This window comes from Zonotrichia leucophrys, chromosome 1, assembly GCF_028769735.1.
Source record: "Zonotrichia leucophrys gambelii isolate GWCS_2022_RI chromosome 1, RI_Zleu_2.0, whole genome shotgun sequence".
Taxonomy (NCBI): domain Eukaryota; kingdom Metazoa; phylum Chordata; class Aves; order Passeriformes; family Passerellidae; genus Zonotrichia; species Zonotrichia leucophrys.
The window spans coordinates 63,483,455-63,502,111 of record NC_088169.1 but is presented as its reverse complement, the minus strand read 5'-3'; the positions used below and the strand labels follow the sequence as shown (position 1 = coordinate 63,502,111).

The 18,657-nt window shown below is 36.5% G+C and overlaps 1 protein-coding gene across 1 annotated transcript in view; it reads left to right on the top strand.

The window, feature by feature from the left end:
* KPNA3 (karyopherin subunit alpha 3) overlaps nucleotides 1-18,657 on the top strand; it is a 48,321-nt gene that overhangs the window by 26,825 nt on the left and 2,839 nt on the right. The window contains exons 3-16 of the mRNA XM_064715008.1: nucleotides 1,939-2,028; nucleotides 2,223-2,252; nucleotides 2,338-2,390; nucleotides 2,475-2,570; nucleotides 4,615-4,700; nucleotides 7,626-7,712; nucleotides 8,117-8,286; nucleotides 9,415-9,459; nucleotides 11,951-12,082; nucleotides 13,242-13,370; nucleotides 15,004-15,108; nucleotides 15,241-15,312; nucleotides 15,427-15,589; nucleotides 16,498-16,592. Coding sequence (XP_064571078.1) covers nucleotides 1,939-2,028; nucleotides 2,223-2,252; nucleotides 2,338-2,390; nucleotides 2,475-2,570; nucleotides 4,615-4,700; nucleotides 7,626-7,712; nucleotides 8,117-8,286; nucleotides 9,415-9,459; nucleotides 11,951-12,082; nucleotides 13,242-13,370; nucleotides 15,004-15,108; nucleotides 15,241-15,312; nucleotides 15,427-15,589; nucleotides 16,498-16,592 — 1,353 coding nt within the window. The remainder of the gene's footprint in view (nucleotides 1-1,938; nucleotides 2,029-2,222; nucleotides 2,253-2,337; nucleotides 2,391-2,474; nucleotides 2,571-4,614; nucleotides 4,701-7,625; nucleotides 7,713-8,116; nucleotides 8,287-9,414; nucleotides 9,460-11,950; nucleotides 12,083-13,241; nucleotides 13,371-15,003; nucleotides 15,109-15,240; nucleotides 15,313-15,426; nucleotides 15,590-16,497; nucleotides 16,593-18,657) is intronic.

The window sequence follows — 18,657 nt, the reverse complement described above, 5'->3', positions numbered from 1 at the left end:
TCAACAAAACAGTTGTTTTTCAACCCAGCCACCTGCAAACAGTGAGTAGTTACAGGAACATTGTTACTCCTTCTTTCTTTCCTTGGCTGAGGTAATTTTGTGTGGAGCCTATCACACCATATGACTGATGGCCTGAAGACATTGCCTGCACTCCCAGAAATTGTGGCATTATTCTGTGGTCAGTTGTATCCTGTGAAGTTTCATTTTCTCTCTTAAGGGGGTGTAATATCTTGGCCTTAGAATATGGACTGGTACTGGTACTTGTTTTGGTTAAGGTTAACAGTAGGAGGCATTCTGGGAGGTGTGCTCATGGTGCTGAAGGATTGGGTAGTTGGATAGTTGGGTGTGCAGGTATGGAAGGCTTACTGGAACAGGAGAGGCTCTTGTTCAGCTCAGTGACTGGGTGGGAAAATCAGGTAAATACACTACAGGTCATTCTGCTGAAGCCATCAGTTCATGTGTTCCTGCCTGATGCACTTGGTGTGCATGCACTGCTTCCTTGGTGCTCAGCTGCCTGCTCCTTCCCATCTTCCTGCTCTGCAGATGCACTTGCCCACAAACTGCCTGTGCTGCTTGTCTGTGCTGATGTGCTCCGTGTGTGCAGCCATTGCTGCACGGCTCTGGGGCCAGTCTGGGTGGTCTTGTGCACTCTTTGAGCACCTAGGTTCTGTTCTTACAGCTTGACTAAAATGAAACTATGCTAGGTCTGTGAGATACTGTCTTCTTCATTAAATGGTTATTCTCATGCTTGTTTGTAGTTCTAGCTTTGTTTTATCTGAAAATAAAAATATATTGACTGGGAGGATTTCAAACTTGTTTTAAGTTATTTCTGAGATGTCTGAAAGGTAAACAAGTCCCAGAAATTTTGGACCTGGAATTGCTGTTTTTTATAACATAAAATACTGGGGACCCTTCAATACAGCATTCTGTTTAGAGGCTTTTTTAGATATTACAAACCAGGTGTGGTATAATAAAATCTCTTAATGAGTACTGTGCTTATCAGATAATTGGAGTCTGAAAAGCCTGCCTTTCCTTGCTAGTATACTAGATTTCTTCTAGATGTTAGAGCTAGCTCTTACCCTTTTTCAACATTTTGCATCATTAAAGAATTAAATCTTATTTAACATATAAAAAAACCAAAACCAAATATATATGTACTGTATCATCATCTTCCATTGCATCTTCTTTGTACCTCTAGACATACCAAAAAAATATAAAGTCTAAAATTTAGAAGAGACCATTTCATAATTTTCGTATAATACTTTTAATACATTTTGAATTTGTAAAAAAGTGTAAACAATTGATGCTTTGTTTTCTTTCTTTTTAAATTACTGTTTTATGTCTTCAAATTCATTAAATTAGGAATGTTAAAATGAAATGTTAAATGGGTATTTTACCACTGAAAAGATAATTTTACTCTTTTGTAATTCCTTAAAGGAACTGAGACTGGAGGGAACTAAGACAAAAAACTCTTGTTTTTTGTCAGAAATTAGGCTAATAGCTTGAGTGGGAAATACTGCAAGTGCCAGTGTGCATGGAGCATGCTACTTTACACAGAAAATGCAAATAGATGTGACCAGGGAGCTTCAAAACAAGGTTTAGCTGAAAAATAATCTTTCCCTGAAAAAGAATTTCTGTTATGTGTGGCTAAATGTTAATTTCATGCAGAGCTATGAGTATTGTGAATGCCTGTTAGAAAACTGATCCCCAGAGTGTGAGTTTTAATTAATTCAAATGTCATGGATTGTTGTAGATCTGTCTGATTAGCAAGCTGCCCGATTATTACAGCTAAAATACTGCAAATTCTATTTGCAGTTACAAATGCCTTTAAAAAAGGCAACCTTATCTATACTTAAATGTTGAAAGGGTCCATTGTGCATCACCACCCTGTACTAATAAGCATTAAAAGTGGCTTTATTTTTTGTCATTTCTTTACAGAACAAAAGAGATGAACATCTTTTGAAAAAAAGAAATGTTCCTCAAGAGGAAAGCTTAGAAGATTCTGATGTTGATGCTGACTTCAAAGCAGTAAGTTCCTTGATTCTGGAATTGTTTTTAAAACTTTGGTGATGTCTCTAAACAATATATTCTGGTATCTTGCAGTTATTTGAAAGTAAATTTATGAACTGACACACTGTTAAAATAAGTTTTCTTGTATTAAATGTTTAAGAAGGTTATCATTTATCAACAAAATTATTAAAACCTTTTTTTTTCTTTTCAAGCAAAATGTAACACTAGAAGCTATACTGCAGGTATGTTACATTTAACTTTTTTTAACTAGAAGGGTGTGTTCTGTGCATTTTTAGGTTTTACTGTGTTTTTAATTTTTTTTTTCAGAATGCCACAAGTGACAACCCAGTGATCCAACTGAGTGCTGTCCAAGCTGCAAGGTAAAAATAAATAAAGATACAGAAACATAATTTATATAAGGTTTTTGTTATAAAAGTTACTTACGTTTGCTTTCAATTTCACAGAAAACTCCTATCCAGTGACAGAAATCCACCTATTGATGACTTAATAAAATCTGGAATTTTACCAATTCTGGTAAAATGCCTAGAAAGGGATGATAAGTAAGTATTCTTTTTAAAATCTTCACTGTTACTAGAAATTTGCATTAATTAAAAAATGATTATTTGAAACAAAACTGAGGATTCCAGCACCATATAATCTGACACAGTGGATCACATTCCATGGTGATAGATCAGAAGTTCTCCAGGAATATTTATTCTGCCACAGAAATGTCATTTAATTTTTTCGAGCGTGTTTGAGCATATCCAAGTAATGAAGAAAATCTTACCACATTTATCACTGGGTTTGAATATTTCAGCCTTTTACCAGCTTTTTTTAAGAAACCTGCCACAGACTTCTGTTTATTTGTGTGAAGGCAGAGAACATGCCTGGTTGTGAACAGGGGATGTTTGCAGAATACATTTGTCTTTTCCATTAAGATTATTAGCTGAAGTTTCTGGTTTCTTCTCACTGCAAGGTGTGTTTCCTTCTGGCTCTCTGCTGCTCGCTTATGTGATGGTAGAACACAGTGAGCATGCTCTCTGAGTCTGTTGAAAAACAAAGAGCTTCAGTAAAGGCTGTAGAGAACACTGAGCATATAGCTGCAGGCATTTAATGACATGTAAGAAACAAAACATGCCGTATTCAACAAATCTTGAGCCCTTGATTTGGATAGATAGGGATTAACACAATTGAGATAAATATTTTAGCCTGTCTTTGATCTCAGGCAGACATGAATGTATTTATAGTATTTCCATTTTCAATGTTATTTCTGCAGCTATGAGAGCTAGGAATTTCAAAAGTATGTTGTGGTATTTTTGGTGTATTTTGATGGCTGCAAAACTACAAACTGTGAGTAGGGTTTTTTCCGAGCTTGTTTAACAAAACAGTTGCTTTAGAAGGCAGCTGACAATAACATTCAAATCAGGAAAGAATTTTAAAATGGGTCATGAACGCTTGTCTGCTCTAGAAGTAGATGGTTCAGTGCTTTGAAAATTCTTTTTAATTTGAATCTTCTGCTAGTTTTTGTATGATTTACCCTTGTAAATATTTAATAAGTTTTCAAAATTAAACTTGATGTTTTTTTTAAGCAGTCCTTTTAATTGGGATTGCTATATAATATTTAGCAGAGTTAAACTCTGAAAAGACTTTGCATAACAAATCATTTAAGCTGTTGTTCATGTTATACTTGAAAGCTTATCACGAGAGAAAGAAAAAAGGGACTAACCTGAAACTAGAGTTTTAATACACTCGATCCTAAAATTTAAAGGTTTATAGGTAGCTGCTGACAGATGTGATTTGTTTTTACCTCCTTTTTAATTCTTCCTATCCCAAATAAAACCTCAGATTGCTTTGGAAATTAATACACAAAAAAATTTCAGAGAAGCAGGTATTTAAAACTATATATAAAACATGACTGATCACAAAACCCATGTAAATGAAACAGTCACCTGACAGTAAATATTCTCTGTTCTTCCTAAATCCAGACTCTTACAGTGGTGCTAATGACCATGGGCTGTAAACTCTTCTGTAGCTTGTAGAACTCTTAACTTAAACAGCAGTTTTCATGCAAACTGTTTTACTAAACTGCTGTTGGCACAGACAGCAGTTGACAGACATCTTGGAAGAGATGTTGTCTCAGCTTTCATGACATTTGTAACTAATTTTATCTGTATTTAATAAAACAGGTGTGATGCTGTCTTTTCATACTGATTGTAGATAATTTGCCTGTCAGTGATGGTGCAGAAAAATGTCTGTATCCAAGTATTCCAGCTTGCACTTGATCTGGAATGTAATGGCAGGAGAATCAAGTTTAATTGGTTGTTTGGTTGGGGTTTTTTAGTTACAAATATTAATTCAGAGTGATGGATGGTTTACAAAAGGTCACAGAATACAAGATCTCTTTTTTCTTACAACTTTTCCCCTGAAAAGTCCAGGCTTAGATGTTGGAGTTTTTTTAAATGTTAGCCCAGTGGTACTGCCTAAATGTAGAGTATTTCTTATGGATACAGCTAGCAATATTGAAATGAACCATAAAATAGTCTTCAGATGATGTATCATCTATATATATCATTATATAACTAGTATAAAATTCTTTCATTACAGTCCTTCATTACAATTTGAAGCTGCATGGGCATTGACTAACATAGCATCAGGCACTTCTGCACAGACTCAAGCTGTTGTACAGTCAAGTAAGTATTACAAATTTGTTTTTTTGGGGAGGAGGCAGTGGGGATGGATATTGTGGGAAAAAGAAAGTATTTGGATAACAAATGCCATTTCTTATAAATACCATTAAAGTAATAAATACATGCTTGTCCTGAAGATTTCTGAAAGATTTCTACATTTGCTCTTCAACATAGATCTGCTTGTCACTAACAATTAATGTTAAGGATGCCAGACAGGATTTCCCATAAAGAACACAGAGAATGACAGATGACACAATAACTATGACAAAATTCTAAGTCCTTTCTTGTTCTTAGTTTGATTTCTGAAACCATGTATCATGAATTGCTCTGTGGCTAACACGTTAGGAGTTAATTCTTTCTGCCTCAAAGGTGTGTTCATAAAGCTTATTAAAGTTGTTAAATATATACAGTTATGTAAGGTTGCACATTTAAATACATTGTTAGGAAAATTACCATCCCTTCCTTGTCTGTATGATTAGTATCTCCTGTACACACAAGTTTATTGAGCTGCTTTCATTTCTTGTTTAACCAGACAGTGAGAAAGGAAAGAAACTCTAAAGTCAAATGAAGATAAATTAATAAAAAAAAATTTTAAGGATTATATCTGTAGCTTTTATGGATCAGCATACTTATCTTAAAACAATCACCTTTGTGCTAAATAGAGTATGTTGTCATAAAACACTAAATAATAGATAAAAAATTATATAATAAGCTGTCTTGGCTTACTCATATTCTTATTTTTATATGGGAAAGTGGTGACTTAGTTGTTTGAATTTTTTTTTACTGTATGAACCTGCCTTTCAAATTAAAATGCTGGTTTATATGTTTTCATGGCTGAGAAAATAACTAAATAATTATTAGATTCTGTATATTTAAGATATTGGAGCAATATTATTGTTATTGTTGTTATTATTACTATTATCCAAAATAAGATTTGGATAAAATTATCTTACCAAAATGAGCTTTGGATAAAAATCCAAAGGCATTAAAACAAAAAAATCAGCATCTTGAATTTGCTTCAAAAATTTCTGGTGTGATTTGGGCACCTCTGTTTTTAGATTGCATTTGTGGTGTCTAAGTACCTTTGAAAATCTACTCCCAAGTTTTTTCTTCCTTCTCAACTTATTAATTGGTTAGTCATTGTTTTCTTTCTTTTTCATGCCCCACAATGTTGTCCTGTTTGAATGAAGCTAACAGAAAGGATGTTTATAGTATTAGCTTTGCAGGAAAAAATCTCAGAGTAAAAATTAAAAGTAGAATAAAAGTATGTACAGCAGAGCTAAATGAACAATTGCTAGAAGTCGAAGTTGGGACATGTTTCTCCCAAAATCTGTTTAGTTAATGCTTGAAAAGAAGAAAATGTGCGAAATGACTTCAGAGAATCAAAAAGCATTTTACTCATGAAGAGAAAACAGATGAAGTTTAGTCTGAAAGTCTTGCTGCTTTGACTGGGAGATTAAGGGAAAACAGTGTCCCAGCTCCTGTCCCTTTAGATAGGAAGGGTTTGAGGAAACAAAGCAATAGGCCCTTGCAGCTACAGAAGAGGCTGCTGCAGCCTTAATACAAAAGAAGGCATCCTCCTGCAGTCAGGAGGGACAGATGGTGCTTGGGAGGCCCAGCAAAAGAGGAGAAGTGCTACATGCACAGAACAGCTCCTGGCAGAAGCCGGTTTGGAGCAGGGATAATGAATTTTTTCAGTGGTAGGTCAGATAACTTCAACTCATGCTGTCTCAGGTTGTCCTCCTGCCTGAGTGCTATTATGAAATAACTTCATTCCTGGTTTTGAAAGCATACCAGGATTGCAGTGTAATATAAACTACGTAGTTGACCCTCCTCTCCAAAAGATGTTGGATGCATGTATGGCTGAATTGTAATCTCAGTAATGGCTGAGAAGGAAGCTAAAATATTCCACTTGAGCTAATGGAAGTGGGGTGATTTTATTACAAGAGTGAGTGTTCTTAAGCAAGAGTGTGTTGCTGTGCCTGCTTGTCAGTTATAGGCAATGGCTGAGTCACTCCTGGGGTGGGCAGGAAATTTTAGGTTGTCTTTGTTCTTCATGACTCTGTATTTTTCAGGAAAATATATCAAAGTTTTTTGGTTTATTATCACTTTACATTATCAACACAATATTGATTCATGGTTGCTCACAAACTGTGTTGCACTTTTAAAAAATTTGTGAAGCTATTTCTGCAAGAAAAATACTCTTTAACGGTATATAAATTGATCTAGTTTATTCAGACTATAGGATGAGTATGATCATAAATAGATTTTAAAAATTGCTGCCGGAGTTACTGTCTTTCAAACAGCATGGCTTGTCTGAAGGAAAACAGTGCATGGGGATAGTAGTGGGATGGTTACTTAGCTCTATCAAATGTATTTAATTCCACAGAGAATGATATCTAAAATCAGTACCACTTCCTTAATTTGGTATGTTGCTGGCATTATATAAGAGCAAATTAAAACGTGTCTTGGGCCTGGCAGATGGATGTAAATCTTCACTGCATATGGAAACTAACTATAGCCACCTCTTGGGAGGAAACTGTTTTCTTAAAGTCAGGATATGAAGCACGTTTGCACAAGTGGGCATGTCATTCTGCTTGGTATGTGTTGTGATCCTGGATAACTGGAAAATCTGAGTTACCGGGACATGAAACCTCACGCCTGCATACTTGAGGGTCTGCCTATCGCTTTGAGAATTATGGGGGAATGTTTAAATGGGGGGAGCACTGTTGATGAATAATTCTGTTCTTAAGTCTATTTTTTCCTTCTCCGGATACATATAGAAATGTTCAACTCTGGTTTTTTGCACCCTTCATAATAGAAACATTTATAAGGCATGTTGGTGAATGTGTTTTGTGTAAACTAGTGAACATGTTGCTCATATACCAAGATTCAGCATTAAACAAATCTAATCTTTGCATTCTGCAGATGCAGTACCCCTCTTCTTGAGACTACTTCATTCACCACACCAGAATGTTTGTGAGCAAGCTGTCTGGGCACTTGGAAATATTATAGGTAACTTGTTGTTTTAATGATTTGAATTTGGGGAACATTTCATTTTAGAACTTGACTTTTTGAACATTGGCATTATCATAAGAGACTATGTTTCCTCTGAATTCTGTGTCTTGATGCAATTTTTTTGAAAGTATATAATATGGCCAGAATTACATATGTGCATCCTGGTTTTTCTCTAAATAATAGTATCACTTGCTATGCAAAATATTAACAGGATAAATTTTGTGTTTCCTAAAATATACATACATAACTTTACGTATGTATATTTAATTAAATATGACCTTTTAGTGGTAGATTATTGGTGAGGAAACATAGAATTTCAGTATCCCAACATGTCATTGCATACATTTCAAGATTCTCCATTTTTAATGTAATTTCTTTTGCAACAATTTTCATTTCTGTAGGTGATGGTCCTCAGTGTAGAGATTATGTCATATCACTGGGAGTTGTCAAACCTCTTCTGTCCTTCATCAATCCCTCCATTCCCATCACCTTCCTTCGGAACGTCACATGGGTCATTGTAAATCTCTGCAGGAATAAGGACCCCCCACCGCCTATGGAGACAGTTCAGGAGGTAAATAAAGAATTATGAGACAGATAATGTTTTATACTCTGGGCTGCAGGCCAAATGTTTTACATTGTCATATTATGAATTTTTGCATGTTTTTTGTCACTGCACATGTGTTGTGCCACTCTATCATGTGTTAGATGAAATAATTTGACCAATTTGGTGGTTCTTGCTACAGCTGTAATAAAGGTATTTGTAACATCTGAAACTGAGTAAGACTAAAGTGATGAGCTATACAACAAAAAATTTGCATACTAGAAAGTATTAAAATACTCAGCATTACGTGTTTTCACTAAAAATAAAAAGGCCACAATGTGGTTTTGTACATAGAAGAATTCAGAAGTAGTTATTTTCGGCAAGAGGAAGTGTAAGTAAGCAATGACATGTAGTACGGTTTGTGTTTCAACTCGGTGTGCACATGCAGCCAATGCCAAGTCCCAGCCTGAGCAGAAATCCTGAAAATCCTTTTAAACTGGTGAACAGAGCAAATGCTTGGTTCATAATGTTGGCACAGTTAGTAAAATTGAGCTATTTGACTAGAACTGTAATTGTAAGTAAAGTTCTTGATTTTAAAATAAATTCAAAAGTGTAGATACAGTTTTTGAAGGCATGTGAAGTATGTTACTATTAACAGCTAAACTTTAATGACATTTTAAAAATGAAGCAGAGAAACAAGGAAACTTTTGCAAGTAATGCTTTACTAAATAAAGCGCTCTGTTCAAAACAGTTTTATCACAGCCCAGTTTTATATTTTCTCCATTTGTGATTATGGAAAATTAAACTTTAATCCAAGAGGTTTATATATTGATATTTGGTTAATAATTTTTGTGTGTGATTATTAAACTTCTAAAATATCAGCAGGGTATCTTATCTCTGTTATTTGCTTGTTTTCCCTCAAAATACAGTCTGCAGTCTGTGTCTGGAATCTAGTACTGTCTCTTATTTTCAGAAATTTGAAATACAGATTATACAGATATTTTTATACATACTTTGAGGGAATGAGCAGCTGCTGGAAAGTATGTAATTACAATATACTAAAGCAGACTCAAGCTAAGTTTTGTGACTGCAATACTTGGATTCATAATTTTACCACCAATTTTGTTCTACTGTAATGACTGATAAACTTCTTTTCAGATTTTGCCAGCATTGTGTGTTCTCATTTACCATACAGATATAAACGTAAGTAATTTCTAAAATTTTAGATATTTAGATTCTTTGTTTTCTCTACAAAGATAATGCTGCAGGATTTTGTTAAAGTGGTAAACTTGGGTTTGTACGTTAATTTATGTATAATTAAATCATAAATGCATAATTAAATATGAAGACTGATGTGATTGTAGCCATTCAGAGCATGAAAAAGAAAGTGCAAATACCATTTCTGAAATACTTTTTGTAGAAGATGGCATTTTTTATCCTGTACATTTGAAATAACTTTAAAAATCCTCTCTTTAATTGAGCACTAGAAAATTAGTGTCAGCTTTACCATCAGCTGCACTTTAATTCTGCCCCAGTTTATAATTTTGCCTAGATGATATGTAATATGTGTAAAAAAATTAGATGTAATTCTGTGTATCAGTCCAGTAAAATATTGTGATCATAAGGTAAACCTGACTTCTGTAACTTGTTAGGTGCCTGACTTTGCAACGTTTAATTCAAGAAATCACATATTAAAATATATTTAAACAAACAGCAATAAACTATTGTTTTGTGGCACCTTTGGCAACCTTCATGTTTTTAATACTAAACCTTCAGTACTTCCCACATTCCTGAATCGTGAGTTTGCCTGTGTTTTTCCAAGTAATGTCCTAGGGAGTGGATTTACCTCATGAAGCCTTATATATTGGGGCTTCAGAACAGAGACCTGTGTAATTGACAGATGTTGAGCTGTTTTTCTCCTCCTTCTATCAGGACTTTGTAATCCCTGTAGTGATCCTTTAGGGAAGAAGGAATTGAACCCTTGTGTTGGGTTTGGGGATAAAATAAAGCATGAGATCAGTGGGACTGTCATTTGTTAGTTCAACACTGTAGTAGCAGTGTTTCTGCTGCTTTTTTAATGGTGAAGTGGGCTTGCCTCCACAAAATATTTGTACAGTTTAAGCTGGGATTTTGCCAGGGTTTTCCCAGTGTAATGTGAGTGGGAGACAGCACATGGTGACTTTTCAATGAGTAATTTGGACAAAGCTGAACAGAATTCATTGCAAAACCGAATACACTTCTAACCTGTAGGCTCTTTTTTTCTGCCAAATTTTAAAGCTTTTTGCAAGCAATGATTGTATGAGAGCTTATTGATGTAGATATGAGACTGTGATGCCAGGTTTTGACTGATCTCAATTAGGGTGTCCGTCATTTTGATCCTGAGAGTCAGGTGCTAGTTTGGAGGTACCAGTCTGGTCCCAGCCTCTCCGTACTGGAGCAGCAAACCTATCTTTGGAGATGAGTCAGTGAATGCAGGTAGGTCAGCCCACAGTCCTGTGAGCGCTTCTGGCGGCTGCTGCTCTCGTCACCAGCAGGGCTGTGGGGCAGCAAACTGGTGAGGCACCATCTCTCACTGCTTCTGCTGCCACAGTGGCTCCACTGCAGCACAGGAGGTGAGGGCAGCAGCAGGCTGTGGCAGGAAAGCCTTTGGGCTGTGCTGGCTGGCATCTGGAGCTGGGTGGCTGCAGCTGGGTCAGGACTGCAGAGTCCTTCCTGTGCTCTAGTACTGCAGCATTCAGCTGTTCTCATAGCTGGAAATTGCAAATGGCTATCTGTTTTAAAAGTAGGCTAGATCTAGCAGCCTCAACAGATTATGTCCTTAGTAGGGTCCAGATTTCTTTTCCTGCAATTTCTAACATCATGTCTATGTGATGTGATATCCCTCTCTGCTCGCTTTATTTCTGCTTCAGGTACTACCTTTCAGTGACTAACTTTTGTACCTGTCTATTTTTGAGGGCTTCTAATCTTCCTTATCAAGTCATCAGTGACTTTTTTTCTTTTAAGATTCTCAGATGGCCCTGCATGATAGGCATTTCTCTGTGGGTTTTGCTGTGCTTGAACACTTCAACAGTTGCCACATTACAATAGTTGCCAGTCCTTTAGTTGGTATGAGAACTCCTTTCCTTTGCTACTTTTTATTCTTAATATGAAGGCAGGAAAAGGCATACATCCAGACTTGTTTGCAGTTTCACTTCAGAACTGCACTATGGATCGGAAATGCTAAGATGTCCAATGGATTAGAGACTTAAGGGAATTTATATATTCTGTAATCATTAGATAGCACAGCTGACAAATCACAGCTATGCTAAGGAAGCTGTATTGGTATTTTCTTCAGAAAGTTACTAGCCCAACTACTTACCTGAGCTGGTTGTCTGTCTTGAAAATGTAAATCAAGCCCAACAGTTTACCTTTGTGAGATGATGTATGCTGTCACTTTATGCACCAAAATGTGGACATACATGACATACAGAAATTACTCTGATGGAACAAATGGCCCTGGTTTTCATAGTTGTACAAATAATCTAACATATTACTGATTAGGTCTTATCACAATCATGTTTAAGTTTTTCCTATAACTAAATTGCATGTTTTCCCCTCTTCACCGCGGATAGTAGAATTTTGTTCACTAAATTAAGCCTTTGTTATACAGATTTTTTCTGTTCAATGTGTAAACCATATTCTCTCCAATTTGCAGATTCTTGTGGACACTGTTTGGGCTTTGTCCTACTTAACAGATGGTGGAAATGAACAGATACAAATGGTGATTGATTCGGGAGTTGTACCTTTTCTAGTTCCCCTTCTGAGTCATCAGGAGGTTAAAGTTCAAGTAAGTCTGATTCAGTTGTGTTTGAATAGTCCTTTGTATGCTGTTTGCTAAAAAAATGTGTCTTACAGTATTTATTAGTGGAGTTAGTGAGATGAACATTTATAGCTACATTTTGCGTAGGTAAAACGAACAAAAAATATTACCTACACTGGGGAAAAATTTTAAAAAGAAATAAAACTCAAGTAAAACAGTACTAAACCAGTTTTAAGTAGTGACAGGTTAAACATTAACTTCCATTATGTGATTACCAGGGGCGCCTTCCTTTTGTAGTCCTAAAATATTTAGTCCTAAAATATTTAATGACAATAGATTTTATGTTTTCCAGAATTCAAGTAATATGCACTTTTTCTGGTGCTGCATACATGGTTGTGCATGTTCTATCTGAACAGTTAATGGAAATCAGTATTTTGGAACCTTTACAGTATGGAAATATTTGTGAATGCTGAGTCCTTTTAGTAAAGTGTATTTGTAATTAGCTGTGAAAGGTTAACTGAGCTTACTTGATTAATTTTAAAGACAATGTGAAACTAAAAGCTAGTTAATGTGTACTGGGTTTTTATGACCCATCTGCTGTAATATGGCGATCTTCTGTATATCTGTGCTTTTGACACATTTGTTTAGTTTGTACTTTGGATGAGATTTGGCTGTCTTAAAATTTGTCAGACTAGTTCACTTGATGGAAGAAGTCTCTCCAGTGTTCTGTCACTTGTAAAGCATTTACTGACCAATACATAAAGATGTAAAGTCCATTTCTGAAATCACCTGAGACTCAATAAGTAGTTGTGAGGTTTTGAATGCCATAGTGGGGAGCTGAACGGAGCAGTGAGCAACCTCAGCTGACATATAGCCTAGAAGCTGTTGTTGGAATTGTAGCACAGATCAGGTACATGATGACTGATCTTCTAAGGTTTTAATATTCTTTTAATTTCTAATCTTTGCACTTTTTGAGTTGAGCTGCAGTGCATTTATTTTGTAATGTACTGTGTATTTTGATGAACCAGTATCCATTTTTTTGGTGTAGCTCAGAGGATGAAGTGCTAAATTGTATTTTGCAAAGTGTTTTTATAAAGAGATATCTTAAAATGCTCTTTGTTACAGCGTAAGTAACAGCAATGTCTTTAACATGCAATTTTTTTTCCTTCCCACTTTGGATATTCAGACAGCAGCACTGAGAGCAGTAGGCAACATAGTAACTGGTACTGATGAGCAGACACAAGTTGTTCTCAATTGTGATGTTTTGTCTTATTTCCCACATCTCCTGACGCATCCAAAAGAGAAGATAAACAAGGTATGATTTGTTTCTTCCTAACTTAGTATTTTTTTAAGAAATAAAACAGTAGCCTGTGGAATATTACAGAAGAATTTCCCACAGCTGTTATTTCCAGCATGTGAGCAATTTTGTATAAAGATGCAGCCTTTGAGGCTGGTGCTTAATTAGGACTGAAACCAGCCATAGTGAGTATCCATGCATTGGTGTTGATGCCTCGTGCTTTCTGGGAGGACTGAAGGGTTTTGCTTTGGAGTGAGATACTTTTTCTTTTAATTTGCAAAATGAATAACTGGCTAACTTCAGTTACAGTTTTTCATAATTTTATTTGAGTCCAGTGAGTTGCATAAGACCAATGCAGTTTTCCCACTTCACCTCTTCATAGTAAAGTTGGTTCACTTGTTCATCCTCAAGGAAGGAGGGTGTATCACTGTTCTTCCCTGAAAATTGTCTCTGCATTTCATCTCTTTCCTTTTGGCAGAAATAACTTCACTCCTGCAAGACTGGGGTGGAATAGGGAGAGTTTGATCAAAATGATCAATGCCTCCTTTTCCAGAACTGTATTTTGTGTTATTTGGGTTTTTTTAGTCATTGTGCTATCTTCCATTGCAGAGATGGTCTGGTTGAGGAGAAGGCTTTTTTGTTTCGATTATGTAATTCCCCCATATAGTGTATCATTGAGGAAAAATCTATTTGTGAGGAATCTCTGTTTCTTCAGGCCCTGTCAGCTGTGAAGATCTCTGAAGAAGTTATCTTTGACAGTCAAACTGATGTGATTTATTTTTGCCTTCCCTCTTAACTCTCACAAAAGAGTGATGAAGAGCTCTTTTGAAGGCCAGGGAATTATTTTTGTACCAAAAAAAAGGTCCAGAAATGCTTTCAGTTTTGTTTCAAGTCATATTGTGAGAGGCAAATAGAAATAAAATACATGGCCCTAAAAAGTGGAAACCCATGGGTTTTTTTCCTGCAGTGCTTCATAATTGCCTTCTTGCCACATCTTTTACTTAAGATTGGAACCTTTTTAAGATGTTCTGGATTGTCATGACAAGTACCCCCTTTGTAAGTGGGAATTTATAACTGCCATCAGATAGGTGGTAGCTATGTGGATGAACCTCCTGAAGGAGTAACTGCTGAGCAGAGTCACAGGACAGTGTCATGTGTGATACTTGAATGAGATTTGTGGACACCACTTCGTGTTACACGAAGAAAATGGGAGGTGGAGTCTTCATTTTATCATAGCAGAAAAGTACTACTGAGCTGTCAGTAGTAGGATTACAGGGCAAATCCTTTTTTCCTGATGCTTTAGCAGTTTTCCTATTTTCCTCATAAAACTGAATGAAAGTTTAAAGCCTGTCTGTGAGTCCAGCAGTGCAAAGTGGATATAAGGCATACATTTCTGGATGTATGGAGAACTTCTTGTGTGAGAGAGAATCTGGCACTGTGAATCAATCATTAATTTTATGTTGATTCCTTTTATCTTTCACAGTACAATAAAAGTTTGTGTGCTAGAAGTGCTACTGAGGAGGAGAAGGTTTGTTTAGTGATTGCTCATTGTATGATAAGTTTTGAGGTGGCCAGGTTTGGTTAAGTTCTTTTTTTCATCTGCTGACTAGTTTTTAAATGTGCTCTACTTTTTTGCTTTATCCCATTGTAGGAAGCAGTTTGGTTCCTTTCCAATATCACAGCAGGAAACCAGCAACAAGTTCAGGCTGTAATAGATGCTGGGCTAATCCCCATGATCATACACCAGCTGGCTAAGGTCAGTCAAGCTATCAGCTATGCAAGTTGTCATCCTCTTTTTATAAATCTGACATGAGGAGTTTGTGATTTTTAATAAGTTTGACAGATGTTTCCATGCTGATTTTAATGAGCTATTAATTTTATTTTTCAGGGGGACTTCGGGACACAAAAGGAAGCTGCTTGGGCAATTAGCAATTTGACAATAAGTGGGAGAAAAGATCAGGTATGTGTAGTGGGATTTCAAGCTGTCACTAAAATGTTGCATATGCATCCATTTATGTAAGAAGCACAATGCTGAAAATTATTTTGTTGTTGTTTTTTGTTTTTAATTATTTAGGTTGAATACCTTGTACAACAAAATGTAATCCCACCGTTCTGCAATCTACTCTCCGTAAAGGATTCTCAAGTGGTGCAGGTGGTGCTGGATGGCCTGAAAAACATCCTGATAATGGCTGGTGACGAGGCTAGCACAATAGCTGAAATTATAGAAGAGTGTGGAGGTAAGAGCTTACTAGGCTTTTAAAAAATTTAATTGGCTGGATGTTATTCTGTCCTCTCCTTGCTGCTGTTGATGTTTACTGTAGTGTTATTTAACATGGGCTATTTGAGTAAACAAGGGAGACTTTTTCATGAGAGACATTACCTTTTTTTTTTTCTGTTTATTTCAGTTTGGAGATGGCTGTGTAGAGGCAATTGTTGAAGGAGCTTTCTGTAGCATAGGTATTTTTTAGGTTTCAATGAGAATTGTAATTCTTTTCATTTGACAATTGCACATACTTTGTCCTGTGGTAAAACACACAATTCTTGCTCCAGTTCATTGCCCTGGAAGCAGTTTTAGGATCATAATTTCATTACAGAGCAAAGCAGGATGAGGAGTCTTTTCAATATCACAATCCAAGTTGTAATGTATGCTAATTAGTGTATTACAATAAAGAGATACTGAAGAACATAATGCACTGGAAACTTTTCCCTTGTGTTATTTCATATCCAGTTTGAAAATGGGAGTAGTCTTTCAGCTGCTTTGTCACCTTGCTGTTTTAAACTTACAGCCAACACACAAGCATAGCCACTTCTTTTTGGGGGTACATAGAAAGCACAGCGACTAACCCAAAAGTTAGGTAGTAGACAGAAGTTTTAAAAATGAAAGAGTTTTATCTAAATAAAGAGAAGGCTCCATTATCCATTGCTCATAAAATGGAATATTCCCTGGCATATAAAGTTCACAAACTACTTCTCTTTCCTCTTAGAGACAAAGATAGCTGCTGTGTACATCACATTTTCAAACTGAGCTACATCTTTTCTAGTGTGTTTCAGTAGTAATGTTTAATTATTTTTCTTATTTTTTTTTAAAGTAGTCAGTAACTCTGGTTTAATCTTGCAAAACTCTTCTCCATTTTCTTTCATTCAGGATTAGAGAAAATTGAAGCCTTGCAACAGCACGAGAATGAAGACATTTATAAACTAGCGTTTGAAATTATAGATCAATATTTCTCTGGTGATGATGTAAGTATGCTAAAGATGGAAAAGTATATGCATTGTGCTCTTAGCTCAGTAAGTACATTGTCACTGTTCCTCAGCTCCTGTGGTCATGAATGTACATTATCTCCCAAGTCAGTTTTCCTGGTCCTTGTTCAGTAGTTTCCCTCAATTTAAAGTCTTTGTAGAGTTTCTCAATGCCAGGACTTTCCTTCAGCAAAATCTAGAGGACTACTCTAGTTTTGCCTAACAAATTGATCAATGCTCACTTAGTTTTGTCAGGTTGACATGCAATTACTTGTGATTAGAACCTAAACAGTTCTCTGGCTTTCCTTTTTATTTTCTCTCCTCTTTTATTTTCTCCTACATCAGTCTTTGAAAGGGGCAGCAGATCCTTACTTTTAGAAAAATGTTTGTATTTCAACTCTGTATTTGCTCAGTCTGGATTCTGCAGTGAAAAGCGTCATCAAAACTATTAACACTTGTTGCAGCTGTTTGATCTAGTGTTTTGTTGCACCTAGGATAGGTGTTTTGACCCTCTGGTTCTAGCTCCTCCTGCTACTGGCTGCTTGTGAGTTTCTGAGGAGCACTCCAACATGCAGTTCAAAGAGAAATTACCTTTTCTAGGCTTTGCAGGGTGTCTATAGTTCTACAGCCTAATATAACTGTTTTCAGTACTTCTCTTAAATAGAGCTGGCATTTAGAGAGTCCTGACTTCAGGAGTCAGTAATTTTCAATTCATGGGCCCATTATATGGTTGGAAAGTTAGTCACCAGAGGTTAAGATATGTGAGAAGTTCCCTATGCCTGTAGTGATTCTGTGAGTAGTGTCCTAGAGTCTCCACAGAGACTCTAAAACTTCTGTGTCTAACTGAAGAGTGCAGTCTGGTTGATGTGGGTGGAAAATATCTCTGTTGAGGTTAGTACTCCCTTTTGTGCATTTACTTTTTACATTAATACAATTTAATCTATGCCTGATGGGCTGAATATGCCTGCTTTACTCAAGAGCAGGACTTTCCTTCAGATTATTATGTTGTTACTATGTTTTCTGGATCTTCTGACACTCAGAATTGTAGGAATATCCATAATTGCTCCAGGGAGACAAGAGATTGGTTTTGGTAGCCTGATTGGCAGTGTTATGATGGACTGTCCAGGAGTGTTCTTGCCTTCTGTCACTTCAGGAGCTTCTGTATTCTCATGAGATGTTGCTGGCTCCTTGATGTCCCTTCATTGCTAATCCCATCTGTTCCTTTGCTGAGCCCTGTAAAGTGCACAGCCTGTACTTTAGGACCAGCACTAACAGCTTCCTGACTTCAGTTTTGTGTGTTAAAGGCAGGTGAGCTTAGGTGGGGTTACTTTGTGGTATCCCTGCAGAAGGCAGAAGTGCTGATTTATCAAGACAAAAATGTTTAGTGAAACGTTCTGAAACCAGACTCAGTCTTCATGTGGGCATGACGTGCAGGTTGTTGTGGTCACAAAAGGCCTCAGTCTCTTCGCCCTGCTTTGGACAGTGTCACCCAAAGTCAAGAGAAGGATTTCAGATGAGTCAGTTCTGATGTGTGCACCACTGCAAGGCCGGGTCTCGGACAGCTGTTAAGACCCCCCCACGCAAGGACTCTTTCTGCTTCAAAATGACACATGATCTCAAATGAGGCTCAGAGAGCAGTGCAGCTGGTGGTTTGCAGGAGGATGAGTAGGGTTTTAAGTTGTGCATTATGTTGCTACTGACCATGTTATTTGCTGTTCCTTGAGGCTGTAAATACCAAATTGTAACAGCTCAGAGGAAGCTGGGGGAAGTTGGCTGCTGATGCCTTTCACTCTGTATCAATAGAGCAATGAAGTACTGTTGATGTAAAACCAAATTTGGATTTTGTGCTTATGAGACTGCTCTGAAATGAGTTCTAAATCCTTCAAATTCTGATAGGAGATACTAAGTCTGTTAAGCTTTATATAAGTATTTCTATCAGCTGCTGATAAAAATATATTTTCATTTTGAAAGAAAATGGGAGAAAATACAAAACTAATTTTGGAATCCGCAACTAGTGATTAGGCAGCTCCAGAAGTACTAAAAATTGGCACTGGAAATTAAACTG